The sequence below is a fragment of the Myotis myotis genome, unplaced genomic scaffold (assembly GCF_014108235.1).
Source record: "Myotis myotis isolate mMyoMyo1 unplaced genomic scaffold, mMyoMyo1.p scaffold_m19_p_10, whole genome shotgun sequence".
Taxonomy (NCBI): domain Eukaryota; kingdom Metazoa; phylum Chordata; class Mammalia; order Chiroptera; family Vespertilionidae; genus Myotis; species Myotis myotis.
Genome location: NW_023416314.1, coordinates 78712264 through 78733007, shown reverse-complemented (window position 1 = coordinate 78733007; position 20744 = coordinate 78712264). Strand labels below are relative to the sequence as shown.

Below are 20744 nucleotides of genomic sequence, written 5' to 3'. Positions count from 1 at the left end.
CCCCTGTGCTGGGCTCCATCTGCCCCTCCGAGGAGGCTGGGGTCTGGCACTGCCCTGCGGAGTCCATGCCTACCACGGAGGTGAACATACAATTTGCTTTAAAAGCCAAGAATAAAGAGACAGGATCTGATTTATCAGTTTCTAGGAAACACCCTCTGGGAGGAAGGCCGACAGGCCCGGGAGACCCAGCATCCACCTGTAAACCAGGTGGAGCCAGATGGGCACCCTCGGAACACGGGCCCTGGAAGGGGTCTACAGGCCTGGGGGTCCCTGGGTCCCACCCCGAATCTGGGCAGAAGGTAGAGGCTGAGCTCGCCCCCGTGTCGGGCAGAAACCGCTTGGTGATCGCTGAGGTCCCGGTTGAACGTGGTGTCAGCGGCGACGCTGGGGACGCTGGGACACGCAGGCCCCGTGCGGGCGGATACGCGCGTAGCCAGGTTTGCAGACACAGCGGAAGGAACCGCTCGTGTTTACGCAGCGCTCACTCTTGCACAGCAGACCGCGCTGGTTCAACTCTCGGCACTCGTCGATGTCTGGAGGTGGGGACGGGTGTGGACTTTGCGAGGGGACCGGAACTGCACAGCCCGAGCTTCTGGTCCACGCAGATGACACATGGCCCCGCCCCGCCGCCAGCCTCTGGCCCCGCCCCCTCCGCCCAGCTCACCCACGCAGCGCGCTCGGGAGGCGTCAAGCTGGAAGCCACCCGGACACTCGCACACGGCGCCGCCGGGCCGCAGCACGCAGCGGCCGCTCACGCAGCGGCACTCGTCCGAATCCTCCTCGGAGCTGTCCTCCTCTGCGCAGCCAGCAGAACAAGACGTCAACACCGCCCGCCCGGCGATGGCCTGACTCCCGCCTGCGCCCCTCCCTACACTCACCGCGCGGTGGCTTCCCCAGCAGTAGGGGGCTCGCGTCCCAGAAGGAATTGCTCTCACTCTGCGATGTGGGGCACTGAGATCCTGGGAGGGGCAGGCAGCGGTCAGCGCGGTCAATGCACTCAGCTCCTGCCCCCAATTCCCTCTGGGCCAACCCTTCCCTGGTCGGCTCACCAGCTCCGCGTGGCGGGCACGGGCGGCATTGGGCACCCCAACCGCGGCCCTGGCGACAGCAACAGTCCTCAAAGGTGAGGGTGGGCCCAGCCAGGGCGCCCGCACACATGCCATCCTCTCCGCGCTGGGCCCAGCACACGTCCCGCTGCTCCGGGGCACGCTCTGCGGAAGGGGACCTGTCAGGGAGAAGCCCAAAGCAAGGACCACCCACCTGCGCCCCAAGGCTTCACACAGCAGAGGGCCCTGGAGTCCGTGCGATGACCCTCGCCCTCACCAGCCGGGCTCTCGGGGAGCTGGCAGTCTCGGCCAAAGGGCCCGGGCACCCAGGGCGGGCGACACTCGCAGCGGTAGGAACCCGGTAGGTTGACACAGCGGCCAGGGTGGCAGGCTGCGGGGTCCTGACACTCGTCCACGTCTACGGACAGTGAGGGTATGGATGGGGGGAGGTGTCACAGCTCATCCCAGGCCACCGCCTTCCTCCTGTTTCCCCAGCCAGCAGGCCGGGCCTCACCCATCTCCTCGGGGCTCAGGCACTGTCGCTGGGCAGGGCTGTACTCGGCGGGGGGCGTGCAGGCGCAGCGGTAGCCGCCCCGTGTGTTCTCACACACTCCGTTCCGGCAGTTGGACTCGTCCAAGCACTCGTCCACGTCTGCAGGGAGGAAAACCCAGGCGGTAGCAGCCGGCCCGGCGTCATGCGTGTCTCCTGGCCGCCGGGCCGTCGGCACTCACCCACGCACTCCAGCAGGTTCCCGTCGTAGTAGAAGCCCTGCTTGCAATAGCACTCGTAGCCGGGCTGGGTGTTCACGCACTTGCCCTCCTTGCAGATCTCCGCCCCGAACAATATGCACTCGTCGATGTCTGCGGAGTGACAAGCCGTGAGCGCACAGCAGCCTCTACCTGCGGGGCCACTGAGGCCTGGCAAGCCCGGGCCGCGAGCCAGGCTGACCACCGGAGCAGAGCAGCTCGGTGGGACAGGCTTTCCCCGCCGCTCCGTGAGTGATGGGGGCGGGGCTTGGGGGGCGGGGCCGGCGATGGCGGTGTGGGCGGCGCTTACCTCGGTGGGCCGGGATGCCGTAGTTGACAATGTTGTTGTCCTGGGTGTAGCCCTTCCCATCCGGGCAGAGGCTGTGGAACTCAGCTGCGGAATGAGAGCGGAAGGAAGGAGGCAGGGTTGAGCAGCAGGTGCGTGCCTGCCTGCGTGCTGGCTGCCGTTTCACCTCGGAGCTCCCAGCTTCGTTCCCCCCAATCCATTTCCTAATGAAGAAACAGGTTCTAGGAAGGGGAGGGCTGCTGGCTCCTGACCTGAGCTGTAGACCGGGCAGGGGTAGATCTCACAGTGGTCTCCCCAGCCCGCCCCCAGCGAGCAGCAGCACTCCTGCTGGGTGACGTTGGTGGCCAGCACACTGTCGCAGAACACCGTGTCATCGAAGTTCAGGTAGCACTCCTTCTTGTGGTGGGGCTGCTCCACCTCTGAGGGGAGGGAAGGGCAGCTCAGGGTGCTGATACTGTATTTTCCTGTCCACACGGCCCGCCAACCTCATCCCTCTGCGCCCCCACACTCCCTGCCTCCCCAGAGCCACCCAGTGATGGCCACCCTCCATCCTCAGCCAGGTCTGGCCCCACTGGATTCTTCCAGGCAAAAGAAATTTCTCCCTGTTCCCCGAATTCCGGAGGCTGGGACCAGGATGCATCTCTGAACCCCAGCTGCAGCTCAGAGGAGTCATCTGGTCAGAAGAGGGAGCTGGGAGGCACTCACCCTCACAGCCGTGCTGGTCCTGGGTGGGCGTGAAGCCCTCATCACAGACGCAGACATAGGAGCCCTGCAGGTTCTCACAGGCCCCGTGGGGAAGGCACAGGCCCGGGTCCTGGCTGCATTCATCTATGTCTTCAGGGAGTGAGGGGGACAGGAAGAGCTGTTCAGAGGGAAACCAGCCCCTTCCCCTGGGGGTGCGCCTCAAGGGCCTCACACAAGTTCAGAACCTGAATTTCCACTTTGATCTCGAAGTGCACACAACAGGAGTCCTCTCCTGTCTGCATGCGGGGAGATGTGTGGACACAGGCAGACTTTATGAACCCTAAAGTGAATCTGCAACTCTTGTGAGCAGCTGGTCAGTCCCACTGACAGCAGAATGAAGTCCTAACTCTCAGGTCAGCACTTGAGAACGTTTTCATTTTGGTCTCCCAGTATCTTTAAGCCCCATCGCCCTTTAAACCACCAGCACCTCTACTCTGTGTTTAGGGTACAGGGGTCCACTCCCTCCTAAACACACAACTAGCTCCTTCCAGATCTCTGTGCTTTGCAAATACTGTTCTTTGGGTCTGGAATACCATCCCAGGCTGCTCTCTCTGCCGAGAAGAGAGAGGGAACATGGTTTGCTTCAGGGAATCCTATTTATGCTTCAGGTTCTGATTCAGCTGTCGGCACTCCTTGCAATTAATCACTAGCTCAGACCACTTTTGGCACCCAGCACCCTGAGCGGTAAGAATCAGTTTACACACCAGCCTCCCCAAGCTGGGAGCCCTGGGTCACTGCTCAATAAATAGTAGGTTCTCAGTAAACTCTTGTTGGATGAATACATGTCAAGGTGATTTGACACATAGTAGGCGCCGCGTAATTACTGTCATCGTTGCTGTTATTCTAAGTAAAAGAGTGGAAGGATGACTGAGTGGATGGATAGACGAAAAGACAGACAGATCAACAGTGTGCCTAGGAGATGACTGCTCCCTGTCATTCCCCCTCAGGAGCTCACACCCAATCCCCCCATACCTTGACACTTCCTGCCGCCTACCAGCCGGTGCCCCTGGGGACAGAGACATCGGTAGGAGCCATTGGTGTTGATGCAATCACCCCCAATGCAGGCTGCAGGGAAGTCACACTCATCAATGTCTGTAGGGGATCCAAGAGGTGGAGCATCTCAGGGGCTGCTCCGCACACAGCTGAGGCTGCCACGGCTTCCCGCAGAGCCCCAGGTGTGGCCCACACGCCATGTCCCATCTTGGATGAGGATGGGGGCCAGACCAGGGAATGGTTGGCTTGTTTACACATAGCTCCTGGACTTGGGGCTGGGCAGTGGAGGTTCTGGGGGAGGGAGGAATAGGCCAGCCCCCCAGCTGTAGGCGCCTCTTACCTTCACAGCGGCTCCTGTCCCTTGACAGATGATAGCCAGAGAGACACTGACACTGGAAGGAGCCTGGCGTGTTGGTACAGATGCCATTGTCACACACGTCCCCGGCCTCACACTCATCCACATCTGCAGGGCACAGGGTGGGGGTGGGGGTCAGAGGGCCAGGGTGGAGGCAGTGTCGCAGGCCTCTACTACCCTTTCCCACTCCTGCCCTCAGCCTGGAGGTAAGAGCTGAGGCCAGCAGAGCTCAGGAGAAGCAGGGGACCGTCACCCCACTCCCAAGTGGGACACGGTGCCCCGGGGCCCAGGCCAGGTGCTGCCAGGGAGCCTGGCCCTGTCTGATTCCAAAAGTGCGGGCCTTCCTCTCCTTTGCTCATCCTCACCAAACAAGAGGCATCTTTCTGCAACCCCTCTTCCCATACTGCCCTGGGCTTCCTCTCATTTCTGCTCTTATCCTTCCCCCACCTGCCATGGCTCCCTTTCTTCCCGTGTCAGTAATGCTTCCTGCATGTCTGTCCTTCTCACAGGAAGGGAAGGAACCTGGCTCCCCGCTGAGAAATGCTGCTCCACAGTCCCCTCTGGGAGAAGACTGATGTTGCCCACACCCCAGGCTCCTTCCAAGCCATGGAGGTGCCCCTGGCCCTATGCCAGCCTCCATTCTCTATTCTATGGCTCTCAGCACCCACCTTCCTAGTCCCTCTCCCTCTGTCTTCCCCCTCATCCTAGAAGCTTTCAGCATCCGTGTGGACAGCCAGCCCAGCCTCTGACCTTGATCCCTCGGTTTGTAACCACCTCAGAGGCAGCCGCTCTCTCTCGGGACAAGGGGCTGGAATCTGCCCCACCTGGGGCATCTGTCCCAGAGGCTGCTTCCTCCCACTGCCTCGGCTGTTCCAGTCTCCTCTACACCCTCTCCCAGGGGCCCATGACAACCTCTCCTCTCTCCACTGGTCTGGCAAAGACAGAGCCACGGCCTGCCTCTCCGCCTCCGGATCTGAGTGCTGAGCGGGGCTCGAGCCAGCCACCAAGCTGAGTGCACTGGGCCACGGCCCCTCCCTCTGGCCAGGTCCTGTGTGGCTATGGCCACCCTCTCCCCTCCTCTCCAGCCTTGACTTCTGGAAAGCCCCTAGGGCAGTTCCAAACCTTGACTGTTCCCCAGTCCCCTACTCAACTCTGGCCCTCACGTTTACTTGAGAGAATTAAGGGTGATTTTTAACCTCCTGAAAATCATTATCTCCATCCATTCCTTCTTGGTCCCATTAGAGCAGCGGTTCTCAACCTGTGGGTCGCGACCCCTTTGGGGGTCGAACGACCCTTTCACAGGGGTCGCCTAAGACCATCCTGCATATCAGATATTTACATGACGATTCATCACAGTAGCAACATTACAGTTATGAAGTAGCAACGAAAATAATTTTATGGTTGAGTCACAACATGAGGAACTGTATTTAAAGGGCCAGAAGGTTGAGAACCACTGGAGTAGAGCAAGAGATGGTCCTCCTACCCATGGCTCCTCTCCCAGCTGCCCCTGTTGTTCCGTGGCTCACCTTCCTGGCATCTCCTCTTCAGCCTAGAGCCCTAGAACCCACCCAGCGACCCCAGCTCCTGCTCTCCCTCGGTGCTCCCTGCGTCTCCGACTCCCATCATGCCACAGAAGCCTTCTGCCAAGGCCACCAGGGACCTGATTAGGTCACCAGTAAGTAAGTTTACAAGAACCTCTCTTTCATTTAGCTCCTCCTCCTCTCCCTGGAAGCCTCTCCTACCCAGCTTCTCAGCTGTGCTCCTGGGCCATCCCACCACGCCTTCTCCCCCACTTCCCGCTCCTATTCCCCTGCCTGCCACTCATGTGGCAGTGTCCCCAAGGCTCTGCCAAGCTCCCCTCACGGGACCCACCCCCTTGGCTGAGCATGCACACCCTAAAGTCCCACAGCCCCCAGTTCTGGGTGGGTGTGGCTGGCCCAGGCTTCCAATCCGTATGGCCCACCCTTTGCTGGCATCTCCAGCTGAGAGGCCCACAGGGACCACCCACTCAACCTGTCCAACATGAACCTTAGCGTCTTCCTTCTCAAACATGCCCCAGTCCTGGGGAGCCTCTCCCAGTGAGAAGCATACCCACCGAGTCACCCAAACTGGAAATCCAGAGGGCCCTCCCGCCCTTCTCTCCCTCACCTGGACTCCAGTTAACTCTCTCTCTAATATCACACCATCTCATGACCACCCGAGGCCACCACGCTTCTCACACCCACCAGCATCTCTGTCCTGAGTCTTTCCAACAGACCAGCCACTCTCCACCTTGGCATCAGGAAACTGTCTAAAGCAGCTAGTGAATCCTGTCATTCTTCCCCTTAAAATGCTTCAGGCGCCTCTTACCCTCAGGATGAAACTCAACCTCAGGGGGATGGAGGGGCAAGGGATGGGGACCTGCCCCTCACCAGCCAGACTCCCCCCTTCTCCTGCTGGTACCTTACAGCTCCCTGCACACTCTGCCCCGTTTTTCACCTCCGAGTCCCTCTGCCTGGCGTGCTGTTCCCTCACCCGCCTTTACTTGGCTAATTCCTATCGATCTTCTAAGACAATTCAGGCCTCCCCCGCCCCCAGCCCCGCTGCTGTTTCCCAAGAGCACCCAGGCCGCTTCCAGGCGCGCAGCCCTGCGCTCTGCTGTCTGTGTCTCCTGTCCCCAAACGGCTTCTTGGGGCATAAGAAACACTAGTGCAACGGGGGCTATTAGTTACCCGGCCCCTCCCTTCTTTTATCTTTTTTCTCCTCATTTAAGTAACGTGTTTTGCAAAAGCAGTTCCGGAGACCCTTCCTAGGTGGAAATTCTGGGGGCCCTTCCACGGCCAGGCTCTCTGAGAAAACGAGTGAACAGGTCAGTGAACGGAGGGGTGACTTAGTCACCGCCTGCCCACCCGTCTGAGACCCAGCGACCCAGTCCCCGCCCTCGGGCTGTGCGCGTGGCAGGCGGCGTGCGGGGCAGGGCTGTGGCTCACCCAGGCAGCTGCGGCCGTCGGGGGCGGGCGCGTAGCCCTGGGCGCACGTGCAGCGGAAGGAGCCCGGGAGGTTCTCGCACCAGCCGGGCGAGCAGGGGCTGCCCTCGGCGCACTCGTTCACGTCTGCGGCAAAGAAGGCTCGGCTCGGATCCCGCCCCGCTGCGCGGTGCCTCGTGCGGGCGTGGGGTCCCCTCCGCCGGCGGTGGGGGCGGGGACCGTCCAATCCCGGGAGGCCCCGCCCCGGAGGGGGCGCTCACCGCCACGAGCCCCGCCCCCGCCGCATCAGGAGCCCACGCGGACCCTCGTGGGAGCAACTCCGAGACGGCTCCCCCGCCCTTGCCCTCGAAGCCCCGCCCCCTACCCTAAAGGGCGGCCCCGGCCCCGCCCTCACCGCGGCAGGCCCCGCCCCCCTGGCTGCGGTAGCCGGGCTGACAGGCGATGCACTTGAAGCTCCCGGGTTTGTTCTCGCATTTGCCGTCGGGGCAGGAGCTGGGATCCCGGCACTCGTCGATGTCTGCGCGGGAGAGAGGAGGGCCCGTTTGGGAACAGCTGGCCGGCTGGGCGCTCAGGGCTGCAGCAGGGCCGCCTCCGTCCGTCACAGATCAACGGGGCTCCCGGACCCCAACCTCAGAGAGGCTCTGCGCGGGGCAGACAGTTCCGGTCCCCCGTCCCCACCCCAGGTCGAGGGACAGCCGAGGACCCCGGTCGGTCTGATGGCGTCTCCACACCTTCGCACACGGGCGGGCGGGAGGCTTTGAGTCGGTAGCCGGGGTAGCAGTTGCACTTGTAGTGACCCGGGAAGTTGATGCAGAAGCCGCCGTCGCCGCACAGGTGGGGCTTGGCGCACTCGTTCAGGTCTGCGCGGAAGGAAGGGGGCGCGAGCGGAGTGCACCGGGGGGTGGGGGGCGGGGGTCGGGAGGGCGGCCCCCCAGGCACTCGGCCCCCGCCCGCCTTGCTCACCCACGCACGAGCGCCCCCCGGCGCCCACGTGCAGGCGGTAGCCGCGGTTGCAGTGGCAGTTGTAGGAGCCGCCGGTGTTCATGCAGATGCCCCGGCCGGTGCCGCACGGCTCCGACTCGCACTCGTTCACGTCTGAGAAGGGCAGAGACGTCAAAGCGGTGTCGCGAGCCAGGGCCGTCCGCGGCCACCCACCCGCCCCGCTCACCCACGCAGTAGTGGTGCTGCGGGTGCGATCGGTAGCCCGGGTTGCAATGGCAGGAGTAGCCGGAGGAGCCCTGGACGCACTCCCCGTGGCCGCAGATGTTCTGGTTCAGCCGGCACTCCTCGGTCTCTGCGGGCGGGCGGGGGAGGGGCGCTCACTTTCCGCCGCGTCCCTGGTAGGGACCTCGGAACACCCCCCCCCCCCCCATTCCTAATGATTGGGAAACTTGAGCCTGGTCACACCGTGACCTTCGGTCCCTGCCCACCCACACTCCAAGTCTTAGACTTTCCTACACCTCCTTCCCAGTTAACCCCAAACCACACCCCAGGCCCTGACATCCCTACCTCCTCCGCTCAGAACCTCCACTCACCGTACCCTGACCCGTTACCTCAATATTTTAAACCCTGCAGCCTCAGTCACCAATATCCTCCAGCCATGTGACCCTCACCCCCATTGCCTAGGGACCTCAGCCCTCCCCCTCCCAAGGCAGGCAGGAGCGGGTTTCCTGGGAACTGTGGCTTGCCTCATGGTGGTGCATAAGTGGCCAGATCCAGGAACCCCTCTCACCCTCTTTGTCACCATTCCCAGGACTTCCCGACTCCTACCTCCTCCTCCTCCTTTTGGTCCTACCCCTGACTCGCTTCCCCTCCTCCATCTCCATGCAGCCCAGGCTTTGATGCTGAACTCTGCCCTACCCCAAACACACCTGGCCAGTGGGCTTTTGCGGGTTGTTTTCTGCCTTGAGCGCCTCTCCTAAGCGTTCTTAACATCCCCTCTGAGAACCCTCCCAGGTGCCTCTTCCTCACACTCCACAGTCCCCAGGGCTGTCATTGGGTTTTCCTAGTCAGTGCAGGCCTCCAGGGCATCCATCATCCACCCAAGCCCTCACCCAGGAGCAAATCTAGCCTCCAGGTTTCAGTCAGGCTGACAGCTCCCTTGTGGCTTTGGAATCCACAAACACATGGGCTTGAATCTAGCTCAGCTGTGTGACCTGAGGCAAGTTACTGAACCTCTCTGAGCCTCAGCTTTCTTATTGGAAAAGGAGGCCAACAATGCCCACTTCACAGAGTGTGAGAGGCTAAATGTTATTTAGCATGTAGATCTCTTCAGTGAGTGCCCGGCACAGGGCGATTGCTCAGCTACAGCTAGCAATTATGATGCCCAGAACCCTGCAGACACTTCCCACAGCCTTTGGGATCAAACCCAAGCCTCTTAGCAAGGCTCCATGTGCCGGCCCTGCTCTGGTTCAGAAACACTGATCTGTGTGTGGTTTCTCCCTCTTCCACCAGTTTCATGTTTCCATTGGCTTTGCCCAAACTTAACTTCCCTTGGAATGTTTTTTCACCAACCTCCTCCTCTTTAATTTCTAACAATCTTTAAAGCCCTGCTCAGAAAGTCTTCTCTCATTGCCTGCTCCCTGTTATCACAACCCCCAGATTCCTTTCTTCTCCTCTGGCTTATTATTTTTTTCAAGCATTTATGAGACAGACTAGATTTTTATTCATTAATCTGTTTGTCGTCTGCCTGCTCTGCAAGGACAGGGAATTTTGGACTGTTTTGTTTACTGCTGCATCCCAGCACTTAAACCAGGGCCTGGCACATAGTAGGTGCTTAACAAATATCCGTTGAATGAAGGAATAAATGCTTCAGACGGGGCTGATCATAATACCTGTATCATTATATGGCAGAGTGGGGTCTCTGCTGCACTCAGAGGGGTCCCCATGGCCTGGTGCACAGGACGCCCCAGAAAAGTGTTCTAGCTCCAGACTGACTGGAGGGAGGGAGGGACAGAGGTAAACTAAGCGAGGGGCAGGGCTTACCCAGGGCATGGACTAGGTGGACGGGTCTTACCTGTGACCTGAGTAGGGGCGATCTCTAACGGGGGCAAGTCCGGCAGGAACCAGCGAACGGTGGAGGGCGAGGGCCGGGAGATGAGCTCTGGGGGCAGCAACACAGCCATAGAGGGGAGGAGGGTGGGAGAGCGGCCCCACTCTCCACAGGCAGTCAGCTGGAAACTTCACAGCCAGCGTCACCCCCCCGCCCCCCGTGCCTCAGCTGTGACCTTCCCCCAGCAGTGACAGCCCTTGAGGACTGGCTCCTGCAGTGCCCATCTCACCAGGGTAGGGCCTGGCAGGAGAGGCGGTGGCGGTCGGGTGGCTCTGCTGTGCTGACTGCTCCTCGAGCCCTGGCTGCAGGTGACAGCAGCATAAGCCCGCTGTGTCTTCTGTGCCTCCCTGTCCCCCCCGCCTAGGTTCTCATACTCACTGAGTCTGTGCTCACCCCTAAAAGGGAAGAAGATGGGGCCATTCAGTGCTGGGCTGGGGGAAGGGAGTCAAGTCTGGGATCAGCCGTCGGGTATTTGTAGTTACGGCTCTAAGAGTTTAACAGTCATGTCTCTGGGTCAAGTGTCAAGGGTCAGATCCTGGGGTCATGGAGTGCTTGCATCACACGTCAGGGGAACAGATAGGGAGAGTGATTGGCTGGTCAAGGTCTTTGGGTTATAGAATAAGGTGTAGGAGGTTACAGCTAGGGTCAGATCCTAGGTCAGGGTCAGAAGGTCAGATCTAGGGCCAGCATTTGGGCTGAATCAGGGCCCTGGTCTGGAAGTCAAAGGGGTTGTGGGGTTAGAGGAACAGAACTGGAGGGCAATGGATGGTCAGATCCTGTCGATCGGGGGTTAAGTCCTGGGATTACAAGCTTGCTTAGGGTGAGAGGGGCAGCTCTGGCGGTCAGCGGTTAGGACCGGGATTTGGTGTTAGAAGTTACACTCCAAGGTCATGTCCCTGGATCAGGAGTCGAGGGGTCAGGTCTAGGGGTTCAGTGTCTGTCAGAGAATAGAAAGGGTCAAGCCAGACCTCTCTCTTCCTCCGTGTTCTCAGGCGGTGGCCCCCGGCTGGGGCTCTCAGGCAGCTGCTGGGGCTTGGGTGGCCCGTCGGGGTGCAGGAAAAGGGAAAAGTCACTTTCGCCCTGAATGGTGAGTGTCTGGTGGGAAGTGAGGATGTGGTAGCCCTTTCCAGCTGGACAGATCTCCTTGAAGGCAGCTGTGGCCAGAGCAAGGGGCAGAGAAGTGAGTATTTCCTGGACAGGCACACAGCTAGACAGCCCCCTAGCCCCAGAGGCCCCAGGCTCACCCGTGCCATCGGCGGGGCAGCGCTGGCACCTCGCACCCCAGGCCTTGCCGACGCTGCAGCAGCAGAGCTGGCGGGTGAGGCGCGTGGTCAGCGGGTGCTGGCACTGGTGCTCGGGGCTCACCAGGCGGAAACACAGGCTCTTCTCCTCTGGCTTGTCTGCTGCAGGGGCGGGTGATGGGCATGGGCATTTGGGCCTGAACGCTGCCCACATCCCTCCTCCCAGCCGCTCCAGACCTTGCCTCTGGCCAGCCTGATCCTCATGTGGCCCCTGACCCCATTTGACCCTGAATATACGTGACCCCTGGGCCTGTTACTCTGACCTCATGAGACTCCTGAAACCTCTGTGACCACTGAACCCACTGACCCAATTCTAGCTGCTCTGGACTTTCTCCCTCCTACTCAAGTCCATGTTCTCATATGACCCTGACTCCATATAGTCCCTGACCCCATGTGACCTCTAACCCCAGATCTCCGGTGACTCTTGGCCACTCCTCTGTGTCTTGTTTCTCCAACTTTGGATTCCATTCTGACCTCTGACCCTGCTGCTTGTAGCCTTACCCCTCTAGCCCCTGCCTTGTGACCTCCCAGGAACCCAAGCCCCAGTCTCACCAATGCACTGTGTGCGGGAGGGGCCCAGGCTGTGGCCCGGTGGGCAGACGCAGCGATAGGAGCCCGGGTTGTTGAGGCAATCCCCGTGGCGACACATGCCCGGCATTGCACACTCATTGATGTCTGTGGTAAGTGGGAGTTTGGTCCCTCTAGTCTGGGCCATAGGGTGACAGCAAGCTGCTCCAAGAACCTCAAGGTCCTGCCCCATCCCCACCTCCTCCCTCCAACACCTTGGGACCTCCCCCAGGGACAACTGGCCCGCCCTCCAGCCCACAGAATCTCCCGGCCGGCCCTACCCTGGCAGTGGGTGCTGTTGAGTCTCTTGTAGCCCTGGGGGCAGTCAGCGCCCACTTCCCCACGCACAGGCCCTGGCTTCTGCACCCCTGTGTCTGCAGAGAGAGGAGAGAGTGGCAGGGGAGGGCACTGAGGGCCTGCTGGGGGGGAACGGGGAGGGGCAGAGGAGTTGGATGGGCGGTGGCTGGGGGGTGGGGGTGCAGGAGGAGTGTGTGTGGGTCCCATGCCTGAGCCAGGCACTCACACTGCAGCTGGGGGCACTTGTGGCACTTGCTCTGGCCCCAGGCGGTACCGATGCTCCCGCAGCAGTCCTCCTGCTTGGTGAGGCCTGGCAGGGGATTGCTGCCGCACTAGGGGGGGAGTACGGACCGGGTCACAGGGCGCCCAGCCCCCACCCAGCCTCCCTCCTGAGGCTCTTCTCCTCCCTCCTCACCCCCCAGACCCCCAGTTTTGAGCAATCCCCTTGGGTTGGGTCAGGGCAGCCTGAGAGACATAGAGACTCACGGGCTGCTTGGGCAGCGTGTCCTGGAAGCAGCGGCCCAGGGGCTTCTGGGTGGGTGGCCGGGGGTGCTGGGGCTTGGGGTGCGGCAGCAGGTGCTGGGAGGGGCCTGGGCCCTCGGCATTCAGCCCCTCGATGCGGTGAACTTGGACCGAGGCCTCCGGCGGGTGGTGGACACGCACGTTCACCATGGGGGGCGGGGCCTGCACTGGGGGCGGGGCACGGTGGCCTCAGGACTGCCCCGCGCCCGCCTCGGTGGGCAGCCAGGAGCTCCTCCAGGGCTAGCCTCTGCCGTCCCGCCACCCTAGCGCCCGCCCGCTCAGGCCGGTCTGTCACCCGGTACCTTCTGCAGAGATCTGTCCCGGCCCCAGGGGCACCAGGAAGGCCGCATGCTGGGCAGGGGGCCCCTCCCCGGGCCCGGGCGGATCAGCGATCACCTGGACTGCGTAGATGGCGTGCTTGCTGGCCACAGACTCGCTCTCTGGAGCCAGGGGCGGCAGCGCGCCTGTGGACAGGGCTCCGGCCCTGCCCAGCCCAGGGCCTGAGCCCCCCGTGCCCCCGCCGGCTCCTCCGGCAGGCACCTGGCAGAAGCGACCCGTGAAGTCCGGAGGGCACAGGCACTGGTTTCGGGAGGAGCACTGGCCGCCATTCATGCAGGGCAGAGGGCACACCACTGGGGAGGGAGATGGGTCAGGGCTCAGGCAGCCCCACCCCAGCACCCAGGCCCAGTCCCTCACCCACATCCTGTCTCCCCCCTCATTCCTACTTCCTTGCCACCCACTGGCTCTGTCCTCCTGGAGAACCCACATCCATGGTTTTTGTAACACACAAACACACGGAAACTGCCCTCTAGGATCCCCGACATCCTTCTATCCATGTTGGCTTCTGAGCCTTAAGTCTTGGACTTAAATCCTAGCTAGGAGGCCACGGGACCACTGCGTGGCCCTAAGAACTTACTTCCTCTCCCTATGCCTGTGTCCTCATCTGTAGGATGTGTGTCTATGAAATTAGGTGATGCCTGTACAAATGCTTAGCACAGCCATAGCTGGTCTGGCTCAGTGGATAGAGCGTCAGCCTTTGGACCGAAGGGTCCCAGGTTCAATTCCGGTCAAGGGCACCTGCTCCGGTTGCGGGCTCAATCCCCAGTAGGGGGCGTGCAGGAGGCAGCCAATCAATGATTCTCATCATTGACGTTTCTCTCTCTCCCTCTCCCTTCCTCTCTGAAATCAACAAAAAAAATCATAATTTTTTTTAATGCTTCGCACAGTGCCTGACCCAGGGTACTTAGTAAGTAGTAGCAAATGGCGATGGAACAGCCTCTTCCTCTTCTGGCTTTGCTCTGCCTTTCCTGGAAAGCGATCTGTACCTGCACTCCTTCTTCTACAGCCTCCTTTTGATTCAGGCCTCGGCCCCCTCTGGGCTCTCCTGTCCCTCTCCCTCCCTCCACCTTGCCATCCCAGGGCCCGCACTTCACCACTGCCAACCATGCCCACATCTGTAGCTACAGCCCCCGGGACCTCTCTGGGCCCCTCCACCCAGGGGACACTGTCGGAAATCATCCCGACTGCCCACCTCTCTGACCTTAGGCCCCAGCACTCCCTGCCTGCCCTGGTCACTCACAGCTGAGCCTGGAGGCCCATCTCTCCTGCTCCCGCCCCGCGCAGTTCTGGCCTCTGCACTGCCTCAGAGTCCATCTCCCCTCTGCCCCATGCCCTCTGCCCCTCCCTTGCTTTGAGCCTTGCCACAAACTCCTTGGCTCCCTGCTTCTCTCCTGCCTGTTCACATCCCAGCACCCCTCTCTTCCCCCTCCTCCTCCCCTACCTCAAGCAAAGCCCTTGCATTGTCACACCCCTGCTCAAGGCTGGCTTCCTTGCTGGGACATTTAAGGCTCTCCATGACCCAGAACGAACTTTCCTTCAGCCCATCCCCTCTGCATTTTCCGTGTGTACCCACCCCATTCCACAGGACTCACTCCCACTACAAAGAAGCCACATCCGCTCCCTCCAGGGATGTATTCATGCTATTCCCTCCACTTCAGAGCCTGTCCCCCATCTCTGTATATTCCCATCTTATCCTTCCAGTGTCAGTTTCTCCTCCTCACATCCCAACCACCCCTGTGCCCTCTCCTGAGTTATCACCCTCCGCTCCAGCTCTGCCTGGCACTTGACTTGGCTATTACTGTCAGCTCTGTCTCCCACACAATAAAGGTGCTTTGAAGTGCAGGGCCAGGTCTGCCTCAGCTCTGGGCTCCAGATGAGGTGCAGGGGGCATGAACGGAGTGACTGAGTGAGAGGATGGGGCCTCGGTCTCTCTACCACACACACGCACATCCCAACCCGACATCCAGCCTGGGGCCCTGAGCTCACGCACGGACCCAGCCCCCCTCCTGCCTGCCCCATGATGCCCTCACTGTCCAGAGGGGAAGGTGGGGTGCTGCTCTCCTGGACGCCTGGAGGGCCTCAGAGGGTCAGCTCACATCCATGGCCATCGGGGCCTGGCCAAGAGCATCCCAGCCCAGCCCATCCTGCCTGGTCTCTTGGGGCCAGGACTTTCAGGGCCGAAGGGGTGTGTCTGGGGCCGGGGGAGGCAGGATCCTCTCCTTCCTGCCTCCCAGTGAGTCACCCATAGCGGTGAGGGTGACCTCCCAGTGACACCCGCCCACTGAGGCCTGGGCACCAAGCCGGGGGGATGTGGGCAGCAGGGAGGGAGACAGCAGCTTGGGCAGGATGGCCAGGGGGCCTGGGAGGTCTGGCCCACATACACTCATGCACAGTCATCTTGTCTTACACATTCACAGACGCGTTCTGACACCAACACAGGTTCACATCAACACTCCCACGGTGACTGGAGACACACACCCAGGAGGACAGCACGGAGAAACATGTACTTAGTCACTGCGCCACACCGGAGGCCATGTGTGGGCCTGTCTGCCATGTGCACACACACGCATGCACACACCTCATGGGAACTGTGAACCATGTCAGGGAGTGGGACTGACTGAGTACAGGCATGTGTAAGAGGGGCCGTTTTGCTAGTGCCATCCTGGGCCCAGCCTAATTACCCTGTCCAGGAGGTAATTACTGCCGGGACACCTCCCTCCGCCCGCAGGCCCGGGGGAGGAGAGCTGAGCCCCGAGCCCCAGGCCTGGCCTTTGAAAAGAGATGCCGGGAAGGGGTGGGCTGAGGCGGAACTGGGGAGTCATGAGGGCTGGTTGGCAGAGCCGCGGAGGCAGGGCTGTTAGAGCTCATGTCCTCCATAACGGCACAGATGGGACACCAGGGAAAGGAGGGATGAGGACCAGCCCAGCCCCTGCCCCAGCCCTGCAGCCCACTTGTTGGGCCTCAACACCCTCCCCCTCCCAGACTTCCCAGGAACTAAGTCTCTCAGCCGAGCCCTGACCTTAGCTCCTCCCCGCAGAGAATGCAGGTGTCTACCCCTGGCAGGCCTGACTTGAGACATTTTTAATGACTTTTCCTGTTCCTCCAGCAAATCTGCTTCTTGGGGGAGTATGTACCCCTCTCTGAGGTCTCCTGCCCCCGCTCACATCCCCCAACGCCCCTGTGTGCCCACCTGACTCCTCTCAGAACCCAGCACCTTCCTAGAGTCTGTGCCATCCAGGGCCCCAGCGTCCCCCCACTCCTTACTCAGGCCTCAGCCCTAGCCCAGCGCTGCGAGGAGGTCCCCGCATCCTGCAGCCCCCCAACTCTGGCCCCGGCCTCCCAAGCCCCCTGACGCCCCTGGGGCCCAGGTCCCCAGAGAGCTGCTCTCAGTGGCGATGGCCTCCTCTGCCACGTCTCCCGCATTTGTCCCGGTGCCGGCCTGGCCCGCTCCCCCAGCCCGTGCCCCGGGCCCTCACCCACGCGGAAGCCGGAGCCCGTGAGCGTGTCGGTGCTGTGGCCGTTCTCTCCGATGAGCGTCATGTTGGAGCCCTGCTGACAACTGTCCCGGCACTGGCCCTTGAGGCAGGTCCGCTTGCAGATCACCGGCGCAAAGACCACCTTGAAGCGCTCGCGGGCCAGCGCCCCGCCCCCGCCGGCGCCCCGCTCCCCCGCCGGCCCCCCCTCCGCCCCGCCGCCGGGGCCCAGCAGCGGCGGCAGCAGGAGCAGCGCCAGCAGCCCCGCCGCCCCCGCCCCGCGCATCTCAGGGGCCAAGCCGCCAGCAGCCCCTCGGGGCCCGGGCATCCGGGGCCGCAGGACCCGGGCGGCGCGCCTGGACGGGGGCGATGGTCCCGGCGCCCGAGGCGGGCGGCCAGCCCGGAGCCCCGGGAGCGGGTCGGGAGGAAGCGCGCGGGGAGCGGACGGCAGGCGCGGCGGGGGCCCCGGAGAGGCCCGGAGATGGAGGCTGGACGCGGGGAGCCCCAAACTCCCACCGCCCGGCCGGCTGCCCCGCCACGAGCCGGGCCCGAGCCTGCGGAGGCCGCGGACGGAGGCAGCGCGAGGCGGCGGCGGAGAGGAGGAGCGACGGCGGCCGCCCGCTCCGCGCCTCGGGCCGGGCCGGACTCGGCGGCGGGAAGCGGCGGCGGCGGGGCGAGGAGAAGTGAGCAGTTGTTTTCCCTGGCTGCCGCCGGCGGCGAGGGGGCTGGGCCGCTGGCCACCGGCCAGGGAGACGGTTTTTTCTGCTTAAAGCGTCGCCGCTCCCGCCTGGAGGAGCGAGGAGGTGCGGGCGAGTGGGGCTGGGGCGGTCCCCACCCCGGTGCCCGCCCCGCCGGAACCGCGCGCTGGGCCCCGTCCAGAGGGCCCTCACCTGGGCCGCGGCCGGGCCACCGGATTCCTCCGGGCGGGGCGGGGGCCGGCCTAGACCTCGGCCCGCCCCATCGAAGCGGGAAACCGAGGCTGGGGCGGCGGAGGGGAGTCAGTCCCGTGCGGCTGGATCCCAGGCCTCAGCCCAGCCCTCTTGCACATGGGGGTCCGATCACCCAGCCACTCCCCGGGGGTACTGGTGCCCTCTCCGGCGGCGGGTGGGGCTCAGTGAGGGGTCCCTGAAAAGGAGCCAGAAGGACAGAGCTGGAAACCAGCTTTCCTGTCAGCCCCCCCCCCCTTTTTTTTAATTTATTGGGACCTAGGGAGTGAGGAAGGTAATGGTGAGGAACAGGACTGGGGGTGAGGACAGGAAGGGGAGGGGGACGGTTCAGGTGTGCTCCTGCAGGGAGAGTGCCCAGCCCCCCTGTAAATGGCTTCCTGGTGCCCACCCTGTACCCCCTCCCCCTTCTGCATGTCTGGCCGGGCTGGCGGGGCTGGCTCTGGGCCTCAGACACTCTGGAATCGCCAAGGTCTGAGCTCAGGGTCTGGCCCCCTTCCCAGGCTAACAGCCGGGAGGAGGGGGGTGCTGCCTGAGGGCCCAGGGGCCCGGGGAGGGGCAGAGCAGGGCCCCAGGGCAGGGGTTGGCAGGGGCTGGGGCAAGGCCTTGAGTTTGGTCAAGGCTGGAGGGGAGCCAGGCCTGTCCACCGGTCTGGAAGGGAGGCCTGGAAGGCTACGGAGTCCTGGGGCCCAGGCCATAAGGGGGAAGGCCTGGCCCGGACACCCCAGGATTCAGTCTCTGACTCACAGAACTCAGCAGGGGGTGGGTGTGACCTGGGTATATCCAGAGCAAGACACGACCCAGTCAGGGTGGCACCAAACCCTCTCCTGCTGGGCAGCGGGGATGGCAGTCTGGCTGAGGAAGGGGGTTCGGGATGGGTCCTTCAGGCACACCTGTCCAAGAGCTCATGGCGCTTACTTTGAGGGTAGATTTATTTGGGTAGTTTGGGGAGGACTGAGGGAAACCCTTTCGTGGAGACCCTGCCTGAACTGCTCAGGCTGGTGTTGCAGGGCTGGGGCAGGAGCTATCCCTTGTCCCCAGGGCTTCCCAGCTGCTGGGATCCAGGAGAGGGAGGGAGGGGCAGCCCCGCCTGCCCTCAGGGCTCAGGTCACACACTCAGCAGGAATAATACTGAGTGCTTACCACCTGCCAGGTGGGTGACTGAACATTTTTTAAAATATGTTTTTACTGCCGAAACCGGTTTGGTTCAGTGGATAGAGCGTCGGCCTGCGGACTGAAAGGTCCCAGGTTCGATTCCGGTCGGGGGCATGTACCTGGGTTGCGGGCGGGCACATCCCCAGTAGGAGATGTGCAGGAGGCAGCTGATCGATGTTTCTCTCTCATCGATGTTTCTGACTCTCTATCTCTCTCCCTTCCTCTCTGTAAAAAATCAATAGAATGTGTAAAAAAAAAAAAAGTATTAAAAAATATGTTTTTATTGATTTTAGAGAGACAGTAAGGGAGAGGGACAGAGAGAGAAACACAGGCGAGAGAGCCTCCTGCACACCCCTCCTGGGGACCAGCAGAGCCCTCAGCGGGGACCTGAGCCTGTCGCCCTGCAGCCCGCAGGGAGGGAGCCAGGGAGAGGATACTACCTAGTCTGGTCCTGGCCCGGAGAGCCTGGGTGGATACAGCACACATTAGCCTGTGGCACGGAGCAGGGAGACCAAGGGCGCACAGTGGGTCTGCAGGCAGGCTGCGACAGTCCACACGTGCTGTCGGTGGCTCGACCACCTTTTCTATCTTCATCTCTGTGCCACCCCCCAGCCACCCCATCTTCCTAGAAGCTACTGGCATGTTTTCATGCCTCCAAGATGCACGTTTTCCTGTAAGTCCAAGGAGACCATGACCTCTGTGGTCATCCCAGATCCTTTCTGCTGCCTCACCGGTCTCCCCACCACCATGTCTACCTGTTCTGGTCGGTCCCTCCTCCACCTGGTGCCGTAGTTGCCTGATTCCAGCCATACTACTACTCTGATTGAAGACCTCCAATGCCCAGTCTGGCATGGCTCAGTGGTTGAGCGTCGACCTATGAACTAGGAGGTCCATGGTTTGATTCCTGGTCAGGGCACATGCCTGGGTTACAGGCTCGATCTCCAGTGGGGGGAGTGCAGGAGGCAGCCAACCAATGATTCTCTCTCATCATTGATGTTTCTATCTCTCTCTCCCTCTCCCTTCCTCTCTGAAATCAATATATATATATATATATATTTTTTTTTTTAAAAAACAAAAAACAACAAACAAACCTCCAATGGCTTCTCATTGCTCACCTGTACCTACAAAGTTTGGCTCCGTGGATAGAGTGTCGGCCTTCAGACTGAAGGGTCCCGGGCTCAATTCCGGTCAAGTTGCAGGCTCCTCCCTGGCCCAGGGCCCTGTTCGGGGCTCCTGTAGGAGGCAACCAATCCTGTTTCTCTTACATCGATATTTCTCTCTGTCTTTCCCTCTCTTTTCTTCCACTCTCTAAAAATCGTTGGAAAAATATCCTCGGGTGAGAATTAAAAAAAAAAGCCGCTGAGCCCAGCCAGTCCTTTGTCTGAGTGATGGCTGTCCTGAGTGATGGCTGTTGGGTTTCTGCCTCTGGGAGGTATTTCTTTTTTTTTTTTTTTTTAATTTTTTTTTTTTAAATATATTTTATTGATTTTTTACAGAGAGGAAGGGAGAGAGACAGAGAGTCAGAAACATCGATGAGAGAGAAACACCGATCAGCTGCCTCCTGCACACCTCCTACTGGGGATGTGCCCGCAACCCAGGTACATGCCCTTGACCGGAATCGAACCTGGGGCCTTCCAGTCCGCAGGCCGATGCTCTATCCACTGAGCCAAACCGGTTTTGGCCTCTGGGAGGTATTTCTGTGTGGCTTTTTCTAAAGCAGCCATGCTGGCCCTCTGGGTCACATTACCTGTTTGTTTCCTGCTGGAAACCACTTGAAACACTGTGAGTTTGACTACGTGCTTATTGTCTGTCTCACTGGCCTCCCATGAAGGCACAAACTCCAGATCTTAGCTTATTGTCTGTCTCACTGGCCTCCCATGAAGGCACAAACTCCAGATCTTAGCTTATTGTCTGTCTCACTGGCCTCCCATGAAGG

At 61.3% G+C, this 20744-nt stretch overlaps 1 protein-coding gene across 10 annotated transcripts; it reads right to left on the bottom strand.

Moving 5' to 3' along the window:
- Positions 1 to 111: 111 nt before the first annotated feature.
- LTBP3 (latent transforming growth factor beta binding protein 3) lies at positions 112 to 17530 on the bottom strand. Of its 10 annotated transcripts, none has more exons than XM_036326666.1 (28): positions 16713 to 17529; positions 13200 to 13529; positions 12862 to 13064; positions 12602 to 12707; positions 12360 to 12452; positions 12064 to 12186; positions 11455 to 11613; positions 11179 to 11364; positions 10589 to 10605; positions 10440 to 10512; positions 10175 to 10261; positions 8327 to 8452; positions 8122 to 8253; positions 7890 to 8018; positions 7553 to 7675; positions 7162 to 7284; positions 4178 to 4300; positions 3817 to 3936; positions 2806 to 2934; positions 2352 to 2519; positions 2104 to 2187; positions 1779 to 1907; positions 1561 to 1698; positions 1324 to 1464; positions 1050 to 1211; positions 879 to 959; positions 665 to 796; positions 112 to 533 (listed from the first exon to the last, which is right to left on the bottom strand). In XM_036326666.1, exons 1-28 carry the CDS (start codon positions 17035 to 17037, stop codon positions 373 to 375), a joined length of 3903 nt encoding a protein of 1300 aa, XP_036182559.1. In that variant the 5' UTR covers positions 17038 to 17529; the 3' UTR covers positions 112 to 372. The 10 variants fall into 10 exon arrangements, with proteins under 10 accessions (XP_036182559.1, XP_036182561.1, XP_036182560.1 ...); XM_036326668.1 differs by having other exon boundaries at positions 12862 to 13059; positions 13294 to 13529; XM_036326667.1 differs by lacking the exon at positions 10589 to 10605 and having other exon boundaries at positions 10440 to 10513; positions 11178 to 11364; positions 16713 to 17530.
- Positions 17531 to 20744: the final 3214 nt, after the last annotated feature.

Excerpts from the sequence above, each read along its gene's own strand:
- LTBP3 (XM_036326666.1), bottom strand. The coding sequence starts at position 17,037 with ATGCCCGGGCCCCGAGGGGCTGCTGGCGGCTTGGCCCCTGAGATGCGC. Across the intron at positions 1,465-1,560 it reads CCTGAGCCCCGAGGAGATGG|ACGTGGACGAGTGTCAGGAC; the intron begins GTGAGGCCCGGC and ends CACTGTCCGTAG. Across the intron at positions 797-878 it reads GCTGGGGAAGCCACCGCGCG|AGGAGGACAGCTCCGAGGAG; the intron begins GTGAGTGTAGGG and ends CTGGCTGCGCAG.